This window comes from Balearica regulorum, chromosome 8 (assembly GCF_011004875.1).
Source record: "Balearica regulorum gibbericeps isolate bBalReg1 chromosome 8, bBalReg1.pri, whole genome shotgun sequence".
Lineage (NCBI taxonomy): Eukaryota > Metazoa > Chordata > Aves > Gruiformes > Gruidae > Balearica > Balearica regulorum.
Genome location: NC_046191.1, coordinates 12,278,696 through 12,299,435, shown reverse-complemented (window position 1 = coordinate 12,299,435; position 20,740 = coordinate 12,278,696). Strand labels below are relative to the sequence as shown.

At 39.2% G+C, this 20,740-nt stretch overlaps 1 protein-coding gene across 5 annotated transcripts in view; it reads left to right on the top strand.

Annotated features, from left to right (window-relative positions):
- Positions 1–20,740, top strand: part of ST3GAL3 (ST3 beta-galactoside alpha-2,3-sialyltransferase 3) — a 183,659-nt gene that overhangs the window by 28,525 nt on the left and 134,394 nt on the right. Inside the window, exons 3-4 of one of the 5 annotated variants that reach the window (XM_075759617.1) lie at positions 11,218–11,265; positions 13,246–13,380. The exons of 3 other annotated variants lie outside the window; for them this stretch is intronic. In XM_075759617.1, the coding sequence (XP_075615732.1) occupies positions 11,218–11,265; positions 13,246–13,380 (183 nt within the window). The remainder of the gene's footprint in view (positions 1–11,217; positions 11,266–13,245; positions 13,381–20,740) is intronic. One more of the 5 variants, XM_075759618.1, reaches the window with a different exon arrangement.

Below are 20,740 nucleotides of genomic sequence, written 5' to 3'. Positions count from 1 at the left end.
GGAGAGGTTTCCGAGAGGTAGCTCGGAAAAGCCAGCACACAGAAAAAGTTTTCTCCATACCAGGGAGAAGGAGAAAAAAAAATGGTTGAATGACTCCAGTAGGCATAAAACCAAGACCAGGCTATTAAAATAGTTCTTGTCCTAATTGCCATTAATTGCATGTAGGTATTTTTGTTTATGTAAAACAAAGGTAATGTGCAGGAGCCTTCCAGAGCTCTCTGACACTTGTGTGAGTATACGTAAGTTTAAGACACTGTCACAAATACAGTTCCTAGGCTGTGCTTTGTTAAGGTTAAAAGCCCATGCCCGTTTTAATAAAAATACAAGAGTAAAGCAATTAATTTCTAATTTTGAATGCTTTGTATTTATCATATCTAAAGTAACAATATATATTTTGCTTGCAGTATAAAAATACAGAATTCATTTTCCTTGTGCCAGTGCTGTGCACTAACCTCATGAAGAAATCTTAGCGTATTTGTCTTTAGTTTGAAACTGAACTTTTTGTAAGGACAAATTTATGGGTATTTTGCTTTCTTCATAGTTTCAGGTTGCTAGTATGTAGTGAAGAGTAACAATGTTTGAAAGTTTTGAGGGATTTCCGATAGGGAAATTGTTTGGTATTCCAAAAGTTATATGAAAATTACAAGCATGAGCATTAACCAAGAAAACTGAAGGGAGTATGCTATTTACATTTTTCTAATGATTGAAATAAAACAGTATTATTAGGTTAAAATTACTTAAAAATACTTTAAAAACAATTTGCACCTTTTGAAGTGTGATTGAAAGCAGCCAGAGAGCATTGGCTAATTAATTTTTGTTTACATCTGTTTTGCATCACCAAAATACTATGTTGAGTCTGGCCCTAAGTTTGCAAATGACATAGTGGAGTATTTTCAATGGTTTATGTCCAAATGAGTGTTGGTAGGTGCTTTAATTAAAAAATTAAAAAACAAAATAATTTTAGTTGTGATTTGTAACCCTCCTGTCCAGTATTCTTGTTTGAACCAAATAATGGCTATACTAATGATTATTAGACATATTCCACATGGAATAATGAGAGTTAACGTTGATTCAGTAGTTTTCTGTCTTTAATCGTGTCTGTGGTTAAATTGGTCTGTCCTCTAAATGTGTTAAAGAATTCATAATTTTGAAGCATTAGCTGGAGATATACATTAGAAGAAGGTACATATTCTGAAGCTAAAGCAAGTGCTTTTACATTTGAGTGCACAAGTACCCTATTTCTTGGCAAAAAGAGTGAATCTTTTATTCACAAAGTATGGTTTCACTTCATATTGCTTTGATTAAAGACTGGTACTACCACTGATGCTCAAGAAAATGTTCTTGTGCTGAGCTGGTACTATTTTACTGACCCACCTTTTCACGTTTGTTCCTGTGTAATTCCCCAACTGCCAATATCCATTTTCTGTCTTGCATGTGTATTGTAAGCTTAGAAGAGAGAAGTTTTACTGGTTTGTAACTTATTGCATGTTCCGCTATGGAATTTGAGTGTATGACTGACTTAGTGCTACAATAATAATTGAAACCAAAATATGAGACTTGGCTTAGGAGGATATGAGCTCCTTAAAATACTGAGAATCTGCTTGGGATTAAGTAAAGGTTTTCTCTCTCACAAGAAAAACCTCTCAGGTACCAGCTTTATTGGTACAGTTTGGCCTGTTTGTGACTTTATGGTAGATCTGTACCTTCTCCGCGGTTGTGTTCCTCAAAGCCAAGTATATTTTCATTGAACTTCTGCAGCACCTTGATCTCCCCTTCTTCTTTGCATTTGGGGGCTGTTTGTCCATCTCTTCTGGAAAGAGCAACCTGAGAGGCCGGTGGTGTTGGCCTTCCCTTGAAATGGGGAGCTGGGATGGACACCGAGGAGCTACACGTACCAGATGTTCAGAGGGAAGCACCATGTTGTCCTCGTGCCCAGAGTTTGGTTGGTCACGGCACTGCGAAGTTATTAGTAGATCCAAATAAATACTGATCTTATGGGTAAAACATACCAGCCCTTCCTGCTACTCAACAGTTGTTTGGGCACTGCCGAAGACAATAGCAATGTAATATCCTTCTGAAGCATTTGCCAGCTGGCGCAAGGCACCACATCTTTTCATTCTGTTCATTCATTGCAGAATAAAGAAAATTGGCATGCTCCGAGCATTTTAAAAATACATCTGTTCGGAACATGAGCATTGTTTCTTGCTTAGTTAATTTGCCACTTCAGTACGAACGTCCTGATGGAAAAGGAGCAATGCACACAACAGCAAGTGTAAAAGTTGGTTAGGTTCCATGAAATTCATAAAAATTCATTAAAGAAATATTACTGCATCTTTGAAGTTCTGTATCACTAAGAGTTGTAGTGTCAATTAAATGTCAGGAAATGGCGAGTTGATAGAGAATTACTTTGCAGTTTACAATGTAACCAGTAGATCTTGATGCCACATAAAACTGAGACAAGTTATAATACTTTGTTACATCCATTCTTAGCTCTCAAGTCTTTTTTCCAAGGGTCTTTGGAAAAAAGCAGATTGATTATTTTTACAAATGAGACAATTTCATTAAAGGACTTGTTCAGGGTTGCACCGGTCATAGCAAGATTACTCATATTGGCCATGCTTCTGTTTGGCCATGAGTTTGAAGGAGCTCTGGACCCGTTGAGTCTGTGCTCCCTGGGGCAGAGCTTGTGCATGGACCTCGTCGCTCTGTGTCTGGTTTCTCAGTGTGGAAACTGGCTGGCTCCAGGCTGAAGCAAAAAAGGGATCTGATGTCTGCCCAGAGTGGATGACCAAGGAATTTGGGTTCCACTCTAAGCTTGGCTGTGAAGTCATCTGTCAAAAAAAGGGTGTGGGTTTGGGTCAGCCATGGAAATAGAGAACCTGCATGGCCTACTGTATGCTTAAAAAGTTAGTACTATATAAATGAGGGTAGTATTTAAAGAGATGCTGGCTAGGGCAAAAATGCAGAAACTTTTCAACTTTGTGCAGGACAAACATGAATTAATATTTAGATCAGAATGAAATTTTGCCATTTTTATGAATCTTTCCCTACAGGTATGCTATGTGAATCAAGCACCAGTCTGTTCCCACATCTCCGTACCAATACAATTATAGCCAGGTCACACACAGCGTAGGCATTCAAGTTTTAGTGCAACAGAAACACTGTAGTGCAGCCTTGTTTTATGACAATTTACTGAAGCAGAAAAATCCAGAATTTATTGGAAGTGTTCTTTACAATCGGATCTAAGGAATTTGAGGGTGCACAGGTCCATGGGACCTTTGATGGATCTCCAGGGGTAATAGCTTTAAACTGAAGGAGGGTAGATTTAGATTAGATATTAGGAAGAAATTCTTCACTATGGGGATGGTGAGACACTGGAACAGGTTGCCCAGAGAAGCTGTGGATGCCTCCTTCCTGGAAGTGTTCAAGGCCAGGCTGGATGGGGCTTTGGGCAGCCTGGTCTAGTGGAGGGTGTCCCTGCCCATGGTAGGGGGGGTGGAACTATATGATCTTTAAGGTCCCTTTGAACCCAAACTAATCTATGGTGAGTCTGTGTTTCGTGTTGCTGAAGATGTGTCCTGTTGCTGAGTGACTTTTCCTCTCCCACAAAGGGAATAGGTTTGAACTTTGAACCTGGGTCTCCTATCAGTTACAGACAGCACTGGACTGAAACTCTTCATATAGTTTGCTTGTCAAAACATGCAGTCCCTGTGTTTACTGCTGTAAGCTTGCACATCTGTGATTAGGAAGTGGGCCTGTGCTCTGTGTGTGTCATCTTTATATATTCCTTATCTTAGATATTGGAAATGTTTGAGTAATGCTGCTCAAACAATATACTTGAGATTTTAGCCTTTTGCAGTGCCTAAGCGTAGGAACACTACTGATGGGTTTTCACAGAGTACATATGTAGGAGCTGACATTACTAAGAGTGGTCTTATATATGTTTCCTTTGACCTTCGCTGATGCTGTGTGAAGTGGTGCATAGAGGATTTATAATTAGTGCCTTGAGTTTTGAATAAAGACTATGAGTAACTTGGAGCATCCTTGAGGCCATAATACAGAAGATGTTCTTGTATTGACTAGTGCTCTTAACAGAGTCATTTCACTGTGTTGAGAAAAAGGTGGAGAGGTATGAAAATCAGTTGTACTGCAGAAGAAAGAGCTTAATAAAGAGGAATAAACCAAATGATGAGGGGAGAACACAGCATTAATGCAAAAGTAGGATACTTAATAAATTAGTAGAATGGCATTTATCATTAGACTGAATAAATGACTTAGCCCTTCCCTAAATCTGTCTTCAAGTAAAACAAAGGATTAGGAAGTGAAGGATACCCTGTCAAGTAACATCTAAGTTCAGGCAGGGAATAATACAGTAATACAACAATAAGAACATAATTAATATAATATCTTTCTCTTATGTTTGCCAAAGTAGAGGAATATGCTTGACATCTGTTTGAAGGAAAGAAAATGTCATATGAATTACAAAAGTTGCCACTTTTTTGTGTGTGAATACTTGCTTAAATTCTTGTCTCTAAATTTATCTGCTCTTAATTGGGGAGGTTTAGAGTGTTCCTTCTTGTATTTAATAGCCACATACTGGACAGGATTTATTTTTCTCTTTGTGTAGCAGTTAGCATTGTGATGTCTGATTTTTCTAAGTTTTCTTGATTTATAAGACCAATCAATTGGTCCAATTAGATTGATCTCAATATTTAGGCAGTCTAATGTATTTTATTAAACTGGCTGATAGTTATGTTTGGAAGAAGCAGGTGAGCATTCAGGTGCAGAGGCTGCTCTTCAGGTCTGAATCAGAGCAGAACAAGTCAGGCTAAGTTTAGTTGAGGAACTGTGACTTTGTATTTTACTTAATGATGTTAATGGATTAGTCTGAGAGAAAAAGTTAGGTGGCACTTGTAGATTACAGGGGAGTATTAACAAAAAGCTGGAGAAAGTAATTTCTTGAGAGAGATGTAGGAAACTGTCGTGTGGGTTAAAGTGTAATGCATCCAGTGAGTGCATGAGACTGGAGAAGAACATTCTCAGTCAAGTGTGACCACAGCAACTCTAGCGATTCATGTTCTAGTTTTAGTAAAATGTTTTTTCTGTGTTTGCTTGATGTCTTCCAGTTAGCTTATTAGTGCTTATACTACAGAGGTGTGGTTGTTACTGGCAATGTACTGCTGCTGTTTCTAATGTAAGTCTTAGTTTTCAGATACTCATAGTTTTGTTGTGCTCCCATTTTCAATGGCAAAACTTGATTTGATTTCTACCTGTAGCTGAATTTATTATTTCAATGTTTGGGTAAGACTGCTTCAGCTTTGTCTGGGTGAATGGAGAGTGAGGCAGAGATCCAGTTCAAATAAAAGGACTACAGTATGTCAGTGTGGTGTTTCTTAGCAGCAATCCTATTGCATACTTGTCCTTGTTTGTATATGAAAATAGAAAGGCTGCTTATTTCATGTATAAAGGGTGCTTACCTTCATAGTGATTTCTGTAACGCTGCCTTTTCTGTATCTTAACTAAAGATAGCTAGTATTTAAGGCATGGTTTGTTTGAATGTGAAAAACCCGTATTCGTTCTTTTGGAGATGAAGTTGTTGTTGTTTTACCAAATATGAGGAAGGTTGTTCATGCTTTAGATAACCGAGATTTCTATGAAATAGAACTGAAATGATTTAGTTCCCTTCAATTCCTTGGATATAAGAATTATCCAGCGTATTGCCAAGTCATGATAAGAGTGGGGTTTTTCCCAAATATTTTTTTTCTTTGGGGTGGGGGTTGTTCTTAGACAGGTCTTGTTGCCAAATGAATCCTGACAGTAGCATGTTTTCTAGGAGTGGCACTGCTTTTGTGAGCTTCATTTTCTGACTAGATGAAATGTTAAAGATAGTTTTTGTTATTACTGGCCTTTTTGCCACTAAGTTATGAAGTGTTTTGTGCATTAAATATACTTTCTCTGGTATATGTCATGTTATAGAATATTTATCTCAAATAGAAAATAGATTTTGATGGCTAATAGGGTGTTTGATCCTGTCCTTTTCAGTACTGAGCTGAAAAAGGGAGATGGCTGAATGACAGACACTTTTCTTTATGGATAGTCTTCTAATTCCATGGTAAAAAAGCAGCTAAAATTTTTCTTTTCATTCTGACTCTGAATCAAAATTTTATTCTTTAATGTTGTTACTGCAGTTGCCATCCCCAGTCCAGGTGATGGAGCTCTGCAGGATATCTGGTCTCTGATCAAGCTCCAGAGGTAGAAATTACATGAAATATTATTAAATATAGGTTGCATTTCTGTGGGAGTCCATCTGAGTATCCGGAGAGCAGGGATATGGAATGAGAAACTTAACAGTGATCATGCATACAAGAAAGCAATGCAGACCTCAGAGCTTGAGTCTCTGTATGAGGATGTCCCGAATTACAGCCTTATGTTGCGATGTATTATTGTATTCCCTGTTTGGCTTGGTCTGTGGAGTGTATTACTGTAATGGTATGTGGTATCAAGGCTGTGTTAAGCCTTTATTATTAAACTCTTATAACTCCTGTGGGAATGATAGTTTGTGGTTTCTCAGGACCACTTCCAAAGCAGCACGCAATATTTTTTTTACTATTTTTTTTTTTTCCTGGGGAAGTTGGTTTATTGCTAAAGTCTGGATTTTTTTTTTTTGTTTTTTTTTTAAAGAATAAGAGAAGTTATTGGTTCAACTTCTTTGGTTTCCAATAGGATGAGACAAGTATCTACAAGTCCTTGCAAGGAGAATCTGTAAAAAGCAAAAATGTTAGTGGCTTCTCAGAGGGACTTAGTGTAAAAGTCTCGACTGACTTTCTGAAACAGCATTTGGGTAAACATACAGATTTTATACAGTTCTTGTTTAAATGTGGATTATATTTGCTGTTCTCATTCTGTGTTGCCTCTGCCTATTTTCAGTTTGTATATTGCGTTTTCATCAATGTTGAAATCAAAGCAAGGACAGTATTTGTGCTGGGAGTTGGTATTTGCTCTTACATGATTTCAGAAACTTGACACAATTGGGCTCAAAGAGCTGTTTCCACACATCTCTCAAGTATAGTACCCATGCATGATATCAAACGTTTATCCTATGATGTCCGTATATCTTTCCTGAAGTATAAAACTTAGATTCCCCCCCCCCCCCAACATGGCCATGTTTCTCTCTCTCTTTCTCTCTCTCTCTCTCCTACAAATCTGCAGCTTTTGGTCAAGATCATCATTCCTTTATGAAGACCCAAATCTTCATTTACTTTTCTTTTCAGAGACTAGAGGAATGGAAAAGATATAGCGATCTGTAAGGAATAGCAGTTAAATAGTTACCTGGTGTCCAGAATCGCCTAGATCCAAGGTGCACAATATCTGCATCAAGATGAGTAATTTAATTTGCCTGTGTTGGGGACAGGGGAGTGTGGTGCAGAGTTACTCAGGCCCTGAGAAACCTCGGGGTTAACAAAACAAACTGGAGGAAGGATTTGTAGGAGACCTAAGGTGTGGGATGCTGGAGTGGAAAAGGGTCATGTGCTTGTGAAGAGGTAAGGGGTCAGCAACATTTGAACTGCATCCCTTGCTTTGAAATACAATCAATCCTCATACCTGGGTGGCTTATAGGGACTGTGGTGTAAGTGCAGCAACAAACGTAGCCACCTCAGATTTGTAGGATTTTTTTTACTTCAAGACAGAACTGTGCAAATCCAGTCGTGTTCCTTCAAAGGCAAGTTCAGCTCTACGTCCAGTACAGAGCATTGTTGGATGAGAGTTTAAATTTGTTCCCAGAGCAACACTGAGTCTCTGCACAGTCTGTCTTGGAGCTCCTGGTGCCTGAACCAAACAGAATCCTTGTGTGTGTTCCACAGTGGTGAGCTTTCCTGGAACAGGGGTCTGGTACAGCTCTGGTCCACACTCCAAAAGGGCTGTGATGGACACATTCAGGTAGCCCTGCACAGCACCGTTTTTTTGGGATGATGGCGCAGATTCATGTGCTGGTCCAATTTTTGATGCTATAGCTGGATGGTGGGTGGGAGGAGAAAGTGACCCAGAACATAGGTCCCAATACAAATTTGACCCAAAGTGACCCAAAACAACTTTGCAGCCTGGCTGGTGAGGTCTCAGCCATTGTTATTTCTGGCACAGAGTGCCTTCTAAATAAGTGAGTGTTTCTGCTGTCTTTGCTGCTTCTGATGGATTGGATCAGATCCAGAACTGCATTTGGATTTTGTTGTGTATTTTTTCTTTTCTTTTTTAAACTACTGTAGCCACTGACAAAATTATTATAGCTAACGTGGAAACAGATATAAAAGGCTGGTGTTGTGGTGTGTGCAGCCTTAAGCTCTGCATATTGGCAAGTTATTGGATGTGAGCGTTCATGATTTGGATGTAAAGGCTGCTCTTCAGTTAATAAGGCAGGAGAAAAAACACTTAAGTTGCTTCATGCAAGTAGGCAGTTGAAAGGTTAGGGACTGCTCCTTTAGACATAAACACTTTTTTGGCACCTAAAGCAAAGGCACACATAAGTGGGTATGTTTTACACTGTGCCCTTAAGTTTTATTTGCCTTTGAAAGATAGAACAGAATCAGGGGCATGGGGGAAGGTACTGGGCACAGATTGAGCAGCCACTTTGGCTCTGCAAAAAAAAGTCTAGAAAGCTGGGAGGATTTTGAATTTTTCTGAACTTTTGAAAGAGATTTGAAGCTAGAAGTAAAGAAACTGTTCTTGTGTTCATGAAAGCAGGACTCAGTGTATTTGCAAATAAATCTGGCTTGCCTCAAAGAAATGCTTATCTCAATCAACTTCTGAAAAAAAATAACCCATAGCTCTGAATTTGGCTGCATGCGAATACCTGTCTGGGTGGAAGAAAGGTGACACATGATTATCTTAGCCTTTTTCAAGTTTATAGTTTCTTCCCTTTTGAGGTGTTAATGCCAGAAATAAACATAGTGTTTGAATAAAGATCCATGGCTTGTGGAATTACTTGTGGGGGGCAGGAATTGACTGTAATACAGGTTATTCACAGAGAACTTGATGTTGAAACTGTGAAACTAATGGTCACGTGGAGGACTGGATTGGAAAAAGTAGTTTACATGCTTACTCTGCTCGTAATTTTTTTGTTGTTTATAGGAGGAAGATGATGTTCTCAGTTAAGGGAATGAAACGTTGTACTATTTTTGTGGGCTGCAATAATGGTATTAATTTGGTGCTTGCAATGCTTTTCAGCCATTCTTAGATAAGTCCTAATATTTCATACACAGTGTTTGAATGCAAAATATATTGGAGGGAAATGAACAACATTTAAATTTGGCGTTAACTACAAAGCAATACTTTATGTTGATAAAAATCTCAACAGTTTTTAAAAAGTAGAACCCCACAGAGATAGTTCGGAATTAATTGATGGCAGATGAATTCAACGCAGTTAAAATGAATTAAACCCCTTGCTATTTAGAATAATATAAAGATGTCTGAATTTTATTCCCAAAAGAGGAAATACAGTTGTTAAGTCCAGATGGATTTTTATTTTTATTGGAATAAGTTTTGAGACTAGTATGGTCTATCTTTTTTTTGTTAGTGTTACTACCATAGTGTTGGATCTGGGACAGCACAGACCTGCTTTTTAAAAATTGTTTTAAATCCAGTTCATTTAACAGTTTTACTATGTTTATTTTGAAAATTAGCACTTATTGAATTTGTAAGAACTGGAAAATAAGCAGGAGGATGATGTACAGTATGAAAAAGCCAAGGGGTCGGTCCTACGTCTAGTTACTGTCAGCTGGAATGTGGTAACTATCAGTGTGTGCGATTGTAACCTGCCCAGACATAAGGTGATGCAGCGGGAGCTTAACCTCTTTTCAGCATGCTAAATCCGATTGTGCTTGGGCTTTTTGCCTTGCACGAAGGGCTTGCACTGAGGCAGCTGCTGTGGTGCTGCAAGTGATGAGATCGGTTGATCACATCTGAGGCCCAAGTTAGAAAAAGAAATTTTAAGAGATTCAATCTATTCATTTAGCTGAAGATGAGAAGCAGTTCTGCAATTACTTGCTGTGTCGGTTTAAAGTTTCTTATTCCATAAAATGATTAATCCTATCATGGTGGTTTGTTCTTTGCTGTGTTTTAACCACTGGCAAGCTGACCTTAAGTTCTGAGCCTAATTCTGCTCCACTGGTGGTGGAGTAGAATTCAGTAGACTTTCTGCTTCAGTTGGGATTGGCATCAAAATGAATGGCAAACCAGGAGGCTTACTGCCAAAATAAGTGTTGGTTTGTCTCAAGTAAGATTAAAGCTGGAAAACAACCTCATCATTGAGCATGGTACCATGTTGCAGCTCCGCTTGGAACAGAATATCAAATTTTTACTGATAAATTTTGCAAACAGGTTCTAGGCTGGGAGAGTGGTATACGAGGGAAATGAATGACTAATAAAGGGGTCTGGATCATGGCGTGAGCTAAGTGCAAGCAGGCAATGAGGGTTTCTATGTAGCCAAATGTCAAGTTGCATGTATAAGAACTAGGAACTGTAAACCGCAATTGCGCCAAGTGTGCCCCATCACGTGAAACGGTGACTGAAAGTATTGGTCATTAACTGGTGAGCAAGAATGGTCATTGCGACCATGGATAAAAGCGCTATTGTGATCCACAGATGGCAAAATAAAAGGTGTCAGGTAGAGAGGTTATATTTTCTTGATACTGGGCACATGCTGCATATAGTGCAAAGGTGAAGGATATTGATAAATTGAAATGCATTCAGTTGGGAGCCACTAGTGTGAGTAAAGATGTGGAAAACATGGTGAGAATTGAAGGAGCACAAAATACTTGGCTTAGCAAACGGTGTCAGGGAAGAGCTGATCGTGACAGGCGAGTCCCCTAAGCAGGGACAAAATATTGATTATACATTTGATAAGAAAAAGCTTTCCAGTCTAGCAGTCGAAAGCATGTTATGATTCAGTTTTCGTAAGGTTGACCAAGCTTATTAGCCATAAAATGAACTTATTCTCAATAAATTGTAGCTACTTCTTTGGTTAATGACGTTGTGATTTGGTGCATACTCCAGCATTCTGCCTTTGCTAGATGCCTGTTGTTTCATCTGGCTGGTGAAGAAGTTGTTCTGCGTCCTGACGGAAGGGAGCATAAGGAGTTATTTAAGCAACATAACAAGAAAATGTTACAGCAAGAAATGGTTCTAAGAAAAAGGGGAAAATGAACTTGTACTCTTGTGTTACAGATTCAGTGGTTCTTTCCTTTGACTCCGTTGGACATACAATAGGCTCAGGTACAACATTGCCTTCTTCTCTATCTCCCACCTCATGACAAGGCTTCTACTTAATCGGACATGGTGGCCATGTTGGGAGGCAGGTCACTGAGTTAGACTTCTGTGGGAATCAACCATCTAGCCAGAGTGGGTAAATAGGTCCTTTCCTAAGTGTAGTGGAAGTGTTAAGGGTCTTCGTGCGACACGAGGATTAACATATGGGACCCTTTTCATTACCCAGCGAGGCAGATGACCTGGACACGTTACATGCGTTAGCGATGCGGTTTGTGCTTCTTTCTCATGTGAAAGGCATTAAGATGATGTCACCCAGCAGCTGAAGAAAACACTGTTCCATGCTACTAGGAGAGTTTCTCAGCTAAACAAACAGCTGAGTTATTTGGGGAAAGACATCAGGAATGTTTCCAGGAAGGAGAAGACGAAAGAGTCATTGCTAAACAAATAGGGATGGAAACTGGGGTTTTTTGGGTGGAGATTGACCAGCATTATTGAACCCCAGGGCAAATCCTGCCTAATCTAATTTCCTTTGGAACCTGAGCACAACCTTCAATTAAACTGAACCAGAAATCAAAAATTCTTTTGTGTTGAGGGCACTTCATAAGATCAGTACCTATCCATTTGGCTACGTGTAATACGCAAGCTGTAGCCAAGGCACACCATAGTGAGCATGATACAGTGTATGTATAATGAAATATGAAGTACAAGGGAAAGGCTAAGAATTACTTTTAGAACTTAGCACCCCTTAACACTTAAAAGATGGGGATATTTACTGTCTTGCAGACAAGAAAAAATAATCCAAGTGAAGGTTTTGTATTTTATCTTGCGTACTAGCCTTTTGTCTTAGGTTGATAGGGGGAACGTGCTGCCTTCCAACATAGCACCTGTCTTCTGCCTGCACAGTTTGAAAGAGAGCCTGCTGCCTGACACTAACAGCAAAGCTTGAACACAAATTTCTGATTTACTAACCCCCAAGCCTAGTGGTAGTAACTTGCTTTGTTTACAACACCCCAAATGCTTTCTGCTCTCCCTGCATCTTCTCTAAAACTTACATCTGGAAATGGATCTATTGTGGGTGCATGGTCTGATGTGGGAATATCTCTAGGGTGCTGAGTGCAGAGTGGTTATGTTGTTGTGTTTATGGGGGGAAGAGACCCTCCATTAACTCCTTTCTACTAATTAATTTTAGTCGTAACAGAAGTGTGGTGTTGCCTGCCTTCTCCTGTATTGGGTGATGGTTTCTTTAGTCTGCAAAAGCAGGGGGAAGTTGCATAGGTCTGAGATGTGAAATCTGTGAGTGAAATTCAGGGAAATATTTTGATTACAGCTGAGCATGTCTGAATCAGCATACCTACTCTGGAGTTATGCTGGATTGATGTTGGTACAGCTAAGACCACAATTTGTCCTGGAGTAAAACTTTTAAATATTACCTACTACAGATTTTTTTTTCCTAATACTATTTTGGCTGTGAAAACAGTTAACCCTGTGGGATAGTTTCCAGTGCAGGGTATCTATGGAGTTAATCATAAATGTTGTGTTATGATACTACCAATAGGGTGGTAAACTTAGTTATGAAAAGTAGTTCAACTGCTCCATATCTTTTGGAGCTCTGTTAATATGGAGGGTGGGGGACAAGCTAATGCAAGCCAATGGACTGTCAGGGTCTGTTCTAAAAGCACTGGTCTTTGTTCTGCTTGTATATTGCAACTCAAGCTTGGATCAGTCGGGAGTAAGACCGTAAAATTTGATCTTTCATAAAACCCTTTCACAATTTAATTTCTTCATTGAAGAAATATGAAGAAAACTCATAATATTTGAGAAGGGAGGCTCGGAAATGTCTGAGAGCTCTATGTTTATTGCTTTCATATTTAGTACGTTGCATTCACTGTGCTGCAAAATTTAATTTGCTCTGAACTGATATGTGTAATAAGATGTCAAGATGTGTGATGTCTGTCCAACTGAGGGATAGCTTTCCTTGTTGAACAGGAAGGAGAGAGAGAAAAACTGTGGCTATTGTGCTTCCGCTGTCCATCCCATCTCACCTTGCTGCAGACCCAGGAAAAGACAGAGCCCAGAAAGAACCCAAAGAAACAATGGCAGCTCCAGGCCCAGCCATTCCTAGTAGGTGATCTTTCAGGTTGGGGTAAGAAGGGACTAAAGTTACATACTTCAGAACATAAAAATACATATACCTTTTTCTTTATTAGTTAGAATGAAATAGCTGTGAATAATAGTCTCCCTGTTAAGATTTTATGCGGCTTAAAACTAGTACTCATTGATTTATATTTGCATATTAAACAACTTCTTACAATTGTTCTTTTGTAAATGTTAATCGTGCCATGCAAAGGGCAACATCTTGTTGCAGCTTCTGTGTTTCATTTGAATTGACTGTTTGTCCTTATCTTGGTTTTCCCCTTAGCTTTTTGTCCCACATGCAAATCTCAGTTTTCGGGGAGGCTGGAAATCTGCCCTTATACACCTCAGATTAATGACACTCACTAGTTTATTCTGGATAAACTTTCTGAACTGAGTGTTCAGAAGATCATCTGGCCTTAAAGTACTGCTTCACAGAAGATTATTAGCCTAGAGGACATGAGAATCAAATATGCTTGGAGTGAGACTGAGCTGTCTGAGGTTTATGCTGTGGTCTAGCCTTCACAAGTCCAGATGTTTTTGTGATTCTCTTCATGACTACCCCTTCCCTTGAAAGATAAAATTTGAGCAGCAAAGATAAATGTTTGATGTGATGTCTAGGCCAGTGTTTCAGCTGAGACCATTTCAGAAAGGAGGGTGTCATTCTCTGAACTTGGGAAACATTAAGCAGGACACAGGGTGTTTGAGGAGACCTAGATTTCATTCGCTTGCCATAGACAGCTAGTACTCCTTTTTTTTTTTTATTCCCCCCCTTCCCTCTCTAGTTGCTTTGTTTTACTTCGTTGCTAGCAAATCAAACATTAGACCTTGAAAGTCAGATTTATACCCTGCTATTTTTGCTCAAAACTTTTTCTACCTCCTGTGTCTGAGAGCAAGCAGGTTAAATTTTTCTTTTCTAAGCCTCATTAGGATAGGAGTGCACTGAGTGTGCAATTTTCTCATCTGCTAATGCGCTTGCTGGAAATATTGAGGTTCGAAGTACATTATGGCTGTAGGCTTACGCTGTTGTGAAACATGTTTCATTGCAGTACTGGCCACTGGTTGTGTAGCAGTTGTTCTCGCTGCAGGCTTTAAACATAATAGTTCTAACATCTTCTCAAGGGACCAAGTGTTAGCTAGGTCTTGCTCAAACTGTTTGAATATTTTAACTTTGTTGTTGTTGTTGCTTTTTTCTTTTCAATTTAATTCTTAACTCTTATCAAAAGTTTGACTTATGCAAAGAAAATGGAGCTTTTTAAACTTGGTTTAGAGTAGCATATCTGCTGCAGCTCATTGTGCTTGTGAAAGCCCACATCCAAGACCATGCTTCCAGATGCTGAGTTCAAAATGATAGTGGAGTAATCATCTGAGAGTTTAAATCTGTGCTTATTTAGGAGTTTACTGTTAGTAACTCCTTATGCTAAAGTTCTTAACCATTTTGGGAGAAGCTATGAGAACTATGAAGGAAACTTACTGTTTCCTTCAGCTGCTGAAGATGCTCAGATAACCATTTTGTGAAGGATGAGAAGAACCCTGTGTCTGTCCTCCCAAATACAACTCCAGAGTGAATTTGGTGACTACTTTCCTATGTTTTGGATGGAGAGTGGTATGGATGGAGGCCAGGAATAGGAATACAACTGAAATTGTCAGGTATCAGATTGGTAGAATAGTGACAGATTCCTAGCATGAGAGAGAAACGTTGGTGACTTGCAGAAGATCACTTGCTGTTCTTTGGCTTTCTCGATGAGAATCTGGTAGTATAGGTGGCTACAATTATAAACTCTGATCTTTCCCAGATTTCTAGGTTAGTGGTAGTTAATTTAGATATTATGTTAATAGATTTTGTGAGGTTCTGGTAGTTGTTCTTGGTTTGAGGAAAACAGTTTTAATTTACGTTTGGAGCTGATGTGGTTCTAGTGTGTTGGGGTTTTTGTATTGTTTTTTTTCCCCCAAACTGGATTTCTGACTATCTGTCTTAATGCCTCGTGGTAGTGATGGGAAAGGAGAGGTGAACTTAATTGTGCTGCATTTTTCAGCATTCCTGTAAAGTTGAAAATAAATGGGAAAGATTTTTTTTTTCTGGTTTTAGTGGCTTTATTCTGCAAAAATGCTTCTCCCTTTTAATTTCTGATTAATGAAGTTCTACTTCATTCTTTATTTCTTTGAGCTGTAGACTGTGGGAGCTGCTTGAATCTTTGCCAATGACTGTCATGTATCGGTTGCATAGTCCTTATGTGACTTTGCCAGCATGTTCAGTATCAGCATCTGTCTTCTTATTAATGCTCTGTTCCTCCAGTTGAAAATACAGCTGTGAATGAGTTGAGGAGCAAATGCCAAGAAGTGGCTTAAAGAATACCTCAAAATACAAGTATTTTAATGGGATTTTTCTCTATCATGTGGCATCCCTCTGCATCAAGTCAGTACATCTTGTAAGTCGCTAAAAGCCACTATAGATTACTGTTTTGTTAATATTGTTCTTGACTTTTATTAGGAAATACGATACAATTTCTAAAATAAAGACTTTGTTGGAAGATTCAGTAGAGCAGCATTAACTCCATTAGCCAAGTGGATACGTGGTAGTAAATGAAACAACTGTTTATTTAGCAAAGGTTGCAGTCTGGCTTTGAACAGATGACTCCCTGGGAAAAGAAAAAGGGCATATGCAGTTCATAGGAGGAAATTTTTCATCTTCCTATTGAAGTCTTTCATAAATTCAGCTTAAAGCAGTCACTCTTCTACCCTTGGAGGTTACTATAGTTTTATTGGGGAAAAAAATTGTAAGGAGTTATACAGTCCATGTTACAGTAACTAGAGCCTTTTAAAAACGGAATATGCTAGAATGACATCTTTTTTGTTTTAGTATACCTATTTTGGAGGTAAGACAAGCAGGCAAAAGACCTTTCTGATGGATGACCCATGCAGCACTATCAGCAAGTGATTGCTTATTTGTTCTTTCTCTGCCTGGGGGATGAATAATGTAGCTGCAGTGTCTAATGAAGGAGACCCCTCTGGTGTATTGCTTTCTTCAGGCTGTAAAGCTGGGCCAGATGTCTTTGGGGGCCCCAGTCAGGAATTACAGGGAGGGGAAAAAAAGAACCTTGAAGGTATAGAGCTGGAAATTACTTCCTTTTGCTGCTAAATCTGAAACAATAAGTAGTATCCTCATGATTTTAGGTGTCACCAGGGCACGCAGGGGTTTAACTGAAGGCAGATTTCCCCCTTCCCTGCTTTGAACTCTCAGGTTTGTATTTCAGTTGTGCTGATAGTGCTTGGTATATCTATTTCCATCAAATATGACTGTTTGCATCAGGTGCAGTGTCTGGAAAACGAACGTTGAGCTTGGTGCAGCAGGATTGGTGTCTTTAGATCAGTTTGCACATTTTTAATAAAAGTGAAATTCCAAGTTTTGCTGCCAATGTTGAGAATTGCTTTGTGGTTCTTTTTTTTGTGGCTTAGAATATTGCCCAGTTTTTAACCATTTTGACTGAAATATTCTAGGGGGAAGGGAAGGAGGAGTGTGTTTCAAATTTTGCACATTTTCTTAAAAATTTAAGTTATTCAGTCTTTTCTGAGAATAAAATAGCAAAAAAGCCACCTCACAAGAAAATATTGTACCAGCAGTTATCAAAATGTTTTCTGTACTTCTTGCTTTAGTCTTGGTTCTCTAGACCAGGCGCTCCAGGTAGAAGTAGTAGTATTGTCAAGGAAGTTCTCTTGCTCCCCAGAAAAAAGGAAGCCTGAATGAGGCTACATTAGAAGTTCTTGAAGAATAATTTTTTAACACACTTAGTTGAAATGTCAAATGGGCAGATAGTTCTATACAGATGTAGATTGGTGAGGCATGCTTCTAGCCCAGGGCTGCAAAGGTTAAGCAGTTATCTTTTACAGATGTCAGTTCTGCTCCTTCTGTGTATTTTTAACAGAGCAAGGAAAGGCACTAAGGACTGGGCTTTATCTTGCCAGTACACTTGGGATTCTCCCTGTTGTTGGATAACTTGGAGAAAAAGGCTGTTAAACTTGTATGCAAAAGAGTAAATGGGGATGAGGAAGAAACTGGAACGTAGACTTTAGGAGATGGGCATGGAGTCTATGCACCGACAAGGCTACGGAGCCCAGGTGGCCTCAGATCTACCCCTTCCGAACTTGGCTTTACAATCTGATTTTTTTTTACAGTTATTTAAATAGCTTCAGAAAAGAACGCTTTCATCATAAGTTCCATCACTGAAGAGTTTAAAGTTGAAAATCCTAATGTAAGGATGCAACATTAAGTCCTTGTTTGTCCAGTACTTTCATTGTTGCTCAGTAATCCTGAGTGGTATTTTTTTAACCCTGGGAAAAAACCTTTCTTTTGTCCTTTTCAGTTGATCCATTGCATATGACTTTTTTCATTAGTTCGTTCTTGTCTCTTGAGTTCTAGCAGAATTGCTTTACATCAGCTGAACTTTTTTGTAACTGTCCATATGTGTTTTCTTAATCTAAGGTGAATGTTAGGTGTTTGACCTTTTTCGTTGCTGGGTAAGTCATTTTACCTGGCCTTTGCCACAGATGTAGAACCTGCATGTGGACAGTGACCAAGACTTAGCTCAGTTGCAACCTCAGTTCCGCAGAGACCAAGCTGCACTGGACAGGATGAAATGTATCAGGGTGGTCTGAGCTGTTCTTGACAGGACTTCTGTCTCCTGGGTGTCATACCGATTTCTTGGACAAACACAAACTTTTTGAATAAAAGAGCTAAAATTGGATGTTCTGCCTTCCCCCCTGTACTCACAATTACCAATTAAACACAGAACTAGAGTTGCATATAGCCCATCTTTTAAAAAAGTTTAATTTTCTGTTTCTGGGGGCAAAGTTATTTGTACTGTGCTTCTAAGTATCTAGACGCTAAAGGAATACTACTCAAGTCATCAGTGAAATCATTTATGGGTAGTTTGGAAGGATAAAACCAGTGAGCCAAGTTAATTCCTGGATTGTTGATTTCTGATTAGTGGCATAAGGGGAGATTTTGCGCGTTTTGCAATAGCTATATTGGCTACAGATGCAAAATGCAATTTGAAATCTTGATAGATATTGTACACTGTCCTTAATGACTTTTTGGGTGGTCTGTATGGAGTTTACAGACATTAGACAACGCATTTCACGCTTGCTGCCTGGTAGCTGGATTTCTGTTGGATACTTGGAAGAAATTTCCATGCTAATGCTAGCATTGAATTTGGCACAGGATTCGCATCATTTATAGAAATTGCTATGCTTGGCTGTACTTCTGTTCATATAATTGTAATTACATGCTTTATTATGAAATTGTTGTCAGTTATTAGATTCTTAATTCAATTCTGATCTTCCTGGAAATGTAGAAATGCATTTTATTTCCAACCTAAGATGACCTCTTGTTCTTATGGGGCATGATGAAACTTCATGTCCCATGTTCGTTTCTTTCTGTGCTTCTGTATGCTACTATACCACATGATCAACTGAGATCTATAGCTTCCTAGCACAAGTGAGCGTGTGGTCCTTAGATTGCCTTGCTCTCTTTTAATACTGTTGCTTTTTTCCCTCCTGGGCCTTTCAGTCTCTTATGGGCTGAGAATGTAAAGCCTTGTTCAGATTCTTCCATGATATTCTTCTAGTGGATGCAAAGTAAGTGCTCTATTACCTTTTACTCATTTTTGGCTTAAAAAAATAAATCCTATTCCACACAGCCATATAAATACCTTGTCTGGAGACTGGTGGCTCAGACATGGCCTGAGCTGAGTCAGACCTACCAGCCTGGTTAGATGTGAAGGGAGTTCTCCAGAACTACACACATTGGTAGCTCTGCGTTGTGCTTCAGTGCAGAGACCCTCTAATTGGGGGGTCATCATGATGCTGTTGGCAGAGGCCAACATCAAACCACAGTTAACATGGCCAGCTGGTCCAAGCTAGTTCTTGGTGGAGATGCTGGAGTATTTCTACCTTGTTCTTCCTAGCTGTTTTGTTCCGTTTTCTCTAATACTCCAGCACTTCTTTATCCCACTGAATGGAAAAGAGGAGAAATGTTTTTGTGCATCAGCTGGTTAACTTGGTGAGTAAGGCTTTAAACTAAGGTGATGGGAGGTGAAAGCAACCTGTAGGTCAGGGCATGGAGAGGTTATGTGAGTGCCAAGGCAGGCTCTTGCAGCCAGAATTTTTAAGGGAGGAAAGGGTGGGAGTGTGATTGCCCCTTTCTCTAGAAGTGAGCTTGTGCAATCAGCTCTCAGTCCGTCTCCTGTAATCATCGCACCCTGACCGTACTGTATTTTAGATTCAGTTGTACTTGTCTTTAATTTAGTGGGTCTGTGTTTTATTTTGTTTTAAATTAAATACATAACTCCAGACAAGGATTGCCTTTTCCTGCAGCTGGGCTATGTGTGTTTGGCTTTCTCCAGGTATTTGGGGTTTTATCTCTCTTTTGTGAATCCAGACTGTTTCCAGCCAGCGTGTGGGCTGCACTGCTGTGTGTTGCAGCGACTTTTGGCGCCTGTATTTGTAGTAATACAGCTAAATGACATTGGAAGTCTGTAACAAGGCTGGGTTTTGCTGAAAAGCAAGCTAATTTTAAATCTGTAATTTAGAGGCTCCTGGTGTCTTTCTTGGGGGAGCAGCATGTGATAGAGATTAATTTCCAAGCCAATAGTAATGCTGTGACTTCCAGAAGTCCCAGTGAGTGTGAGATGGCCCGTGGTGAGGGCAGCATTTCTCTGCCTGCAGTAGTTGGCACGTTTCGCCAGCCAGTGAGAAGGAGCATAGATGCTTCTGGTTTGATGTTACAGCTTGGAAAGATAATTTACACCCTACTGAAAATCAAGAACATGCCTGTGCTTCTAGTTTGAAACCAGAAATGTTATTTTGTTTTGTTATACTTCATACATTTTTTTTTTTAAAGTGCCTGTTGCAAGATAGTTGACATATATAATTTTACAAGAATACTTTATATCTCTGTTAGTAATCATCAGTGAACATCAAAAGTAACCACTTAAACCTAGGGAAGCTGTATGTGAGAAACAGAAGGTAAATCTTATGAAACATTGCAGTGTAGGTATGTCATCTGTGGCACTTAGCCTTTAGTATGTGTGTGTCTTCTGGTGCTTTGATTGCAAAGCTCATAAAGTGCTGAGTTAGTAGAAACCCCAGGATGTTGTAGTTATGAGGTGATGTATCTCTTATTGCATTTCTTCTTCTTGTATTTCCTGTTGGGATGAAGGGACTATTAGCTCGAATGAGGTAAAGCTGATGACAGGTTGGTCAGTGACTGTAGATTTTTTTTTTTTTTTTTTAATAATATTAATAAAATCTCTGTTGCTGTTTTCTCAGTATGGATGTTGATTTTGGGAGG